At 33.2% G+C, this 9195-nt stretch overlaps 1 protein-coding gene across 1 annotated transcript; it reads left to right on the forward strand.

Annotated features, from left to right (window-relative positions):
• The first annotated feature begins 3044 nt into the window (after nt 1-3044).
• Nucleotides 3045-5304, forward strand: LOC137821211 (protein ALP1-like). The gene has a single exon (XM_068625690.2). The coding sequence runs from the start codon at nt 3564-3566 to the stop codon at nt 5106-5108; it is 1545 nt and encodes a 514-aa protein (XP_068481791.1). The 5' UTR covers nt 3045-3563; the 3' UTR covers nt 5109-5304.
• Nucleotides 5305-9195: the final 3891 nt, after the last annotated feature.

The raw sequence follows: 9195 nt of genomic DNA on the forward strand, positions 1-9195 counted from the left end.
GACTTGGACAATTAATTACAAAATATCCAACAAACTTTATTTTTCTCTTTATTTTATTTTTTTAAGCATTTAGTGGTACTTAAAATAGCCATATAATTTTTATTTTGTATTTTTTTCAAGTGCAACTGATTAAGTAGTAATAAAACCTAGAAAAAAAAGTAACATGGTCTAATTCAATTATTCAACTAAAAACAAATTAACAATATAGTGATGTGCATATTGTTAAAGAGTAAAGTAATTTCAAAAAATTATAATAATGATAGGAAAAGTAGTTAGTAATTTAAATATTCTTAGATACCTTTCCCAAATTTAATATAATTAAGTATGATTTAAATTCAATTGTATTAAAAATCCACATTTCACTTGATATAATATCATTGACAATATTTATGATTATATAAATCTATATATACATTTACAAAATTTATAGTTTAATTACATCTTATTTGAGAAAATTAATCAATTGGTATAGTATAAAATGGATTAATAAGTGTCATGGTTGTTGAAATATTGAAGATGATAGTAATTGGTCTCACGATAGAGATGTGAGTCATTTCATCTAATAATGTTATCAAAGATGACATTTGTTCTGGAAGGTCATTGTATTGTTATGTGTATCTACATTCCACTACACCCAAAAAATTGTAGCATTTACTACTATAGAAAATGACTCAACATACGGATTAAAAATTTCTTTATTTAAATATTATATATTATATAAATAATAGTTATGAAATATACTTTTAATGTCACACCATTAACATGTTTTGTTATCAAATATTTATATATTTTTAAAAATAATTAATCTAATGAAAAATAATTAATTTGATTAAGACATTACAAATAAAATTTCACTTATTCATTACACAAAATAATTCTATAAAACAAATCATTGAAACTAAACCTATAATGGCATGTGGTTAAGAGTGTAAGTTAACCTTTCCCATTTTATCTTACCTTGCATGTGGAGTTGACTTGGACTCTTTTTGCTCACTTGAACAAATTTTAAAATATACAAAACAATTCAATAAAATCATTGTCAAATTTTTATATGTCAAATTTAAGTATCTCACACAAATGAAATTTAGCGTGAGTATAACTATCTAAAAAAAATAAAAATTAATAATTTATTATTCACTACAATTAAATAAAGAAATATATTATAAAAATAAAATGTATTAAAATAGAATATAAAAAAATTAAATTGATGTTTATGAACAAATAATATTAATAAAATAATCAATAGAAAGGACTAAACATGGACCGATATGATAAGATGACTGACCCAGACGAACACATTGATGTTTATACAACACATATGAGCTTTTACATCTCAAACAATGTCGTTATGTGTCGAGCCTTCCCTGCATCCTTAAAAGATGAGGCATTGAGTTGGTTCACCTTGCTACCAACCCACATTGAATGTTTTGACACACTAACGGCCAAGTTCGTGACACAGTTCGCAACTAGTCGGGCACATCATCTAATATCAATTTTTTAGGAGAAAAGCGAGTCACTCTAAGTATCTCATGGAAAGGTTTGGGAATGTGGCTCTTAACATTCGCAACTTAAGCACAAAGGTAGCCCTACATCACTTGGTCACGACATTAAGGTCTATTGGAGATCCCACATCGACTAGAGATTAGAGCCTTTCATTGTATATAAGTGGGTGCAAACCTTAATCTTATGAGTCGGTTTTATGAGGTTGAGTTAGGCTTAAAGTCCACTTCGTAACATGGTATCAGAGCCATTTTCGAGCCTATCCTAGCGAGTATTTGTTGGGCCTATCGTGCCACCCGCTATCGGTCTTGGCGTGAGGGGGGTGTGTTGGAGATCCCACATCGACTAGAGATTAGAGTCTTTCATTGTATATAAGTGGGTGCAAACCTCAACCCTATGAGCCGGTTTTATGGGGTTGAGTTAGGCTTAAAGTCCACTCACTTTCGTAACAAGGTCGAGACCATTCGCCGACAACCTATGAACAACATATGACAAAGAGTCACAAATTCATGCAACTTAAAGAGCTACATGAGTCCATAAGCAAAGCGAGGGTCGAGATGACCACTACAAAAAATGAGGTTGACAAATATGGCAAGCAACAAGCTACCTCAAGGACCAAGGACCTTAAGCTTCTCACAGTACACGCCTCTTAACGCAGATCAAGCCCCATGTCGATACCATCACAACTATGATCATTCAACCAAAGAATGTCATACACTTAAAGATAAAATTGAGAAACTTATACAAGTTAAACACTTTAAAAAAATTGTGAAAGAAGCTAATATAGGTCAAGGCGGACACAACTATCATCGTGGTGATGATATGTTATGGCGCTAACACAACTATTGTCATGATGATAATAAGGTCAAGACGGACACAACACTCGCTTAAGAGATTATCTCCTAGAAAAATGAAATGTTTATGAGTACAAATGAGAAACTTAAATATTCAAGATGTCGAATACTCTTCTAGTACATACTTCATGTCAATCTATACTGGACTCTTACCTACACCTAGAAAAATGTCGACCTCTCTCATGTCGATACCATCACAATTATGACCATTCAACCGAAGAATGTCAGACATTTAAAGATAAAATTGAAAAGCCTATACAAGCTAAACACTTCAAAAAATTTGTGAAAAAAGTCGATATAGGTCAAGACGGGACACAACTATCGTTGTGGTGATTATATGTTAAGGCACAAACACAATTACTATCATGACGGGACACAACTATCGTTGTGGTGATTATATGTTAAGGCACAAACACAATTACTATCATGACGATGACAAGTCAAGACAAACACAACATTGGTTTAAGGGATTATCTCAAAAAAAAAAGTGAAATGTTTATGTGTGTAAATGAAAACTTAAATATTCAAGATACGGAATACATACTCTTCCAGTGCACACTTCATGTGAACTCATATCACAAATCTTACATTTTAGTCCCTACAAGTGGTAAGTTAGAAATTAGAATCACATTTCTGAATTGAGGACAAATAAGAGCCATGTTTTATATTTTGGATGAATTGAAGAGTATTATTTAAATAAGAGCCATGTTAATAGTAATAGATTTTGTGAGTGATTAAGATGATGGAATCTAAGATGAATGAATGAAGAGGAAGAAAAGTCCCTGGTTTCCTTTCTGAACTCCTTCCGTTGCTTAATAGGCTTCTTTCGTGGCAACCCAAATCTAGGAAAAATCAAAACTTCTCTGCTGCTTCTGTTCAATTACGACTCCACCTTTCCCTCTCTCCAACGTTTTTTCAGACCAACAAAAATCCAAAACACCTTCTTTTTCTCCATAAAGAAACCCCCAAGCCAACACAACCGCGTAAAAGGCCACGCTTCCCAAAACGCATATTATCATTGTTTTATGCTCCCAAATCCAAAAGCTTCAGGTCAGAGTCACCGTCAAAGCACCCCACACCATCGCGTTCACACTTCACCACACGCTTTCTCCGCCCCTATAAATACACCCACCAAAACGCAGAAGCTCTCAAGCGTTCACACTTCTCAAAAAGCCGCACAACAACCAAATCCAAACACACCCTATCATCATGGGAATCAGCCCCGTTCCGTTTTTCGCTCAAGAAGACTACTCACACTTCTACAACCTCTTTGCAGACACAGACAACAACAGCACCAAGAGAAAGCGTAACAGTAAAGAAGACGAAGGAGGAGGTGCAGAACAAAATGGGCACCATGATAATAACAGTGAAAGTGCTATCTTGAAGGACTTACTTGCTTCGCTCATTCTCTTGGAAGAGGAAGAAGCTCGAGAAGAACAGAGTAGAATGGTTGAGTCCCAACAGCAACGCGCCATGTTCAACGCCAGCTTCCAGAACCAGGCCCGGGCTATGGAATCCTACAAGGCCCAATCCCAAGCCCATTACGCCGAATCGGAAGAGCTCCAGAACAAAATAACCAAGAAAGCCCGTCGCGCGGTTGCTGCAGCTGCTAGTTCTGTTATTCTAGAAGAGACCGGTTCGGTTCAGGTTCAGGATCCGATTCAAACCGGTTTAGGGTCCGGTTCGACGGTTCAGCGGAGGATGTGGGTGAGGAACCGGTCGAAGGACTGGTGGGAGCAGATCAGCCGGGAGGACTTCCCGGAGGAGGAGTTCCGGCAGTGGTTCCGGATGAGCAGAGGCACGTTCGACATGATCTGCGAGGAGCTCGACGCGGCGGTGACGAAGAAAAACACGATGTTGCGCGAGGCGATTCCGGTGCGCCAGCGCGTGGCCGTCTGCATCTGGCGCCTGGCCACCGGCGACCCGCTCCGGCTGGTGTCGAAGCGGTTCGGGTTGGGGATCTCCACGTGTCACAAACTCGTGCTGGAAGTGTGCTACGCGATACGCGCCGTTTTGATGCCGAAGTTTCTGCAGTGGCCGGGCGAGGAAAAGATGAAGCGCGTGAAGGAAGAGTTCGAGGGCGTTTCGGGAATACAGAACGTGGGAGGCGCAATGTACACCACGCACGTGCCGATCATCGCTCCTAAAATAAGCGTGTCGGCGTATTTTAACAAGCGGCACACGGAGCGGAACCATAAAACCAGTTACTCTGTAACGGTTCAGGGCGTGGTTGATTCCAAAGGCGTTTTCACCGACGTGTGCATTGGGTGGCCAGGTTCCATGCCCGATGATCAGGTTCTGGAGAAAAGCGCGTTGTTTCAGAGAGCTAACAGTGGCAATTTAAGGGACGTTTGGATCGTCGGAAACTCAGGGCACCCTCTGATGGATTGGGTGTTGGTGCCGTACACGCACCCTAATCTGACATGGACGCAGCACGCGTTCAATGAGAAGATTGAGGAGATTCAGGGCACTGCCAAACAGGCCTTTGCGAAGCTAAAAGCGCGGTGGGGGTGTTTGCAGAAGAGGACTGAGGTGAAGCTTCAGGACTTGCCGGTGGTGCTAGGCGCGTGCTGTGTTCTGCATAACATTTGTGAGATGAGGAATGAAGAAATAGATGGTGAGTGGGGGTTTCAGCTTTTTGACGACGAGATGGTGGCGGAGAACTGCATTCGCTCTGCTTCTTCCATGCAGGCCAGAGACCACATTGCCCACCATTTGCTGCACCATGCCCACTCTGCCACTACCTTCTTGTAACTCCACCTTCTTCTTCTTCTTCTTCTTCTTCTTCTTCTTCTTCTTCTTCCTTATTCTTTTTGACTATGTTGCTGTAGTCACATCAATTAACAAGAGAAGCATATTAATTTCATTCATTAAATTCTTGAATATGTAGATTGTATAGACAATTTTTGTCTCATCAAAATATAACTAACATATTGTTCTGGAATTCTAATGGATTTGTTCTACCATCTTCTCCATGTTGTCTCTGATTTCCATTATACATATTACGTGTTGTTTGTGCTGTGTCCCACAGTGTCTGACCCCAAAAAGATTCGATTTCTGCTTTTGACTTTGGAGTCTTGTTGGGAGTTCGGATGCTGTGACCATCGGCACTCATTACTCCTTATTCATTACATGAGTGTAAAAATAATGTGATAAAATAGGAGTTGTTAAGAATGAGATATCTCTAAACGTTGAAAACTGTCACATTGAAGAATTAATTAGCTTCTTGCAGCCTTTGACTGATAGAGAATGGTCTGAACATGTGGATTTGTCTCCGGCTATCTCAATTGGTCCTACAAAGTATGGCAATATAGGTTCTAGAAATGGTGGAAAGTTGTTGTAAAGTGATAGCAACTTGTGTTTATTAAAATAGGTTTATTTTTCAGTTTAAGAATAATGGTTACTACAAATATCCTTAACTCAAGAGAAGAAGACAAGTTGAGTGCTAAATAAAAAACTCAAATATATATAAAAAATAAAATTGTTTTGGAGCATCTTTGCATTTGGACCCTGGGGTTCTGGTCTTGGACCCATAATAATAAGATACAATAGAGGCTAATTCTCCTGCATCAGATCTAAATTTAATTCTCCCTGCATCAGATCTAAATTTAATTCTCCCTGCATCAGATCTAGATCAATCTACCTACCTAGAAAATGTTTATTTCAACTTTAATTATTTTGGATTTTATATCAACACAAATAAGAGAGTTACAAATTTAGAATTGGGATGTGTCTTGTAGAATATTACCATTTCCAGAATATGACCATCAACAACACATAAATACCTTACAGATGCAATTTGAAAGTTTTTTTTCATTTCGGATAAAAAATTCAAAAAAGATGACAAGGAGAATTTAGGATTTAGGTTTGCATATCACAATTGATCTGCAGATACAATATAGAGGGGTTAATAAAGTTTTTACCTAAGAAGGTACCAAAATGGTGTCCCAACTTTTTTGAATATATGCTTGTATGATTTTATACTTTCATATTTTGATTAGGGCAGTTGTAGTTACCAAAATTGAAGATATAATGTCCCTTTTCAGAATCATATATTTGTATGATAGTAAACTTGCATATTGGGACAATGTGCATGAAACATTTGTCTGCTTCAATATTTGTTTTTAACAATCATTTCTTTGAATTCGGTCAATGAATCTTTCCAGAAACAGATTGAATGAGGTAACTATCAATTAATTTTCCTTCACTTTCATATTAAGAAGACCATGGAAATGTGATGTCTTTTCCTTTAACCTGGTTTGGATTAGCATTTTATGAGCTGGAATTCTGACATGATTGTAATGGTATTAATAGACTGAACAACCAAATCAGAAAGACCTAGATAGTGGTAAAGTGAAGTAAACCTTTTAAGCTGCATATTTTCGAGAAGGTAATGCCTTGGTACTTGGTGTCATAGGACTTCAACTCCTGGTAGAAGATGTCAACTTTGGTTTTGCACTTAAAAGTGTTCTTTTCATAATTTAAATAAAAAACAGTAAATTAATCATCTTACTCTTCAACTACACCCAAAATAGCAGTCATATTCTTGTAAATCTAATGTAGGAAGATAAGTTTTCCAATAGATACCACCATCTAGAAGAAAAAATTACTAATTAGTTTCATTTTACTTTCTAAATTTTTAAATATATATAAAATACTTTTATAGTAACACAAGCACCAATAGTTTTATTGCAGTTATCTGTTCAAATTCTTTGACTAAACAATTTCTCACTGTAGAGAAAAGAGTTGGACAGTCATTGTTTGTGACAACTTGGAGCGGGTGCTTCAAGTCCCACATTGAGAGTGATTGCTAATTTGATGTTAAAGGTAGTTTAGCTAGCTATGAAATTAAATTTATGGTTTCTATTGAAATATTCTTTATACAGAGAAAAATCAAAATAATTTGCATGAAATATAAAAAAAAAACTTTTTTAGAATTAAAAACTTTGTGAAGCAATTATCTGTAAAAAATTCATATAATCAATTATGCTTTAAATATAATCCATACATAATATATTTACAGCATAATTATTATATATAATCGTAATTAACGTCATTTATGTATCCATGTTTTCATTAACATATTTTTTATATTATAATAAAATAAATAATTAAAATAATAAATAAAATAAAATAATTTAATATTTATCAATTCACATTTCTATATTATAAAAATAATAAGTAAAAAGAAAACATTAAAATAGTAAATAAAAGAAAGTAAGTTAATTTGAAATTTTATTAATACATCTTATTATAGTATAATCAAATAAATAATTTAAATAATATAAAATTAATTAATTTTATATTTTATAAAGTAATTTATTTTAATATATTATTATTTTGAGGTATAATTTTTTATGTATTGAGATTTGATAATAATAGTGAACAAATTCGTATTTCCTTTTTTATGCCCAAACAATACATTAAAAAGAGTGAAAATGTTATATAAATTCTTAAAATAACAATAACTTTAAAGAGTAAAGTCAGTTGAACATTTTGTTGTTCATTTTAATTGACTTTTGGTATTTAAGATGAAGGTCTTTTTATATAGGTGACACCTTGTGAAGAATCTTGCAAATGCGTAATTACCATCCTTAATCACCATGAGTAAAGTTAGTTACGAGTTTATTGTAACAACCTAATTACCATCCTTAATCAAGATTTACATTGTTAAACAAACTAAAACTAGTAATCAATAAAAGAATTGAGCTCAAACAAGATCCATAAATAATTTTGTTCCTCATAAAAAAGAGAGTATAAATAGACATTATAAAACAGTTAAGAGGTAGATTCAATTGCATTAATTACTCATTAAAATACTTTACTTACTTGAATATGAGAGTGCTTAGAGATGCTTTTGATTGAAAGAATCTCACAAGAGGTCAAAAGAAAAAACAATATTTAATAATTAGGATTGAAATCTTATTTGGTCCATGTAATAACAACAATAAATTTTGACACAATAATGAATTTAAAAGAAATATATTTTACATTTATTTTATAGGAAATTATTTTCTGAGTTGAGAATATTAAAATAAAGGCTAAACATATTTTAGAATCTTTGAAGTTTAAATTTGAAAAAGAAAATGCATTAATTTTAAAGAAACTTAAAATTGAATCAACCTAAATGTTAGCCTAAATGGAAAGTATTTTATTGAATTTGGAGAAAAAAATCTTGAAAATTAAACAAAAGCAAAAACAAACTTCTAAAATTAGAAAAAGGAAATATTTTAAAGGTAAAAGCTTTGCAAATGTAAATAAAGTTTTCAAAAAAGAAAAGAAATACACTAAGTAAAGTCGTAAAGAACTAAAATAGTTTGATAATTGCAAGAATGGAAAAAATAAGTAATTATTAATGGTGTGTTTGGATTGGAAAAGAGATTTGAGAGAGTGAATTTAGATTGATTTGAGAGAAAAATGAAGTTGTTTGAATTGTGATATGTTATAGTAGATTTGTGAGAAAAGTTTATTGAATTTTGTGAGTGATATGATGGTTTTGTGAAAAATTTAATTTTTTAAAAGGTATAAAATGTATATTATAAATTAATTTTAATTTTAATATTATTTATTTTATCATTATTAATTATTATATATAAGTTTTAATTATAGTTATTATTTCATAAATTAATTATTAATATTTTATTTTAATTATTATTTTATATATTTATTAATATTTTAATAATAATAATTATTATTTATGTTATATGAAGAAAGAACACTGATTCATGAGTTCAAAAGACACATTTTTCGCAATTCTTTGCATATATGCAAAGAAAGAACACTCATACAGTTTTGCCTTGATTTTTGTATTTTAATATTTTTTATTTATGAATTTGTTTGT

This window comes from Phaseolus vulgaris, chromosome 9 (assembly GCF_051622355.1).
Source record: "Phaseolus vulgaris cultivar YP4 chromosome 9, ASM5162235v1, whole genome shotgun sequence".
Classification (NCBI taxonomy): Eukaryota; Viridiplantae; Streptophyta; class Magnoliopsida; order Fabales; family Fabaceae; genus Phaseolus; species Phaseolus vulgaris.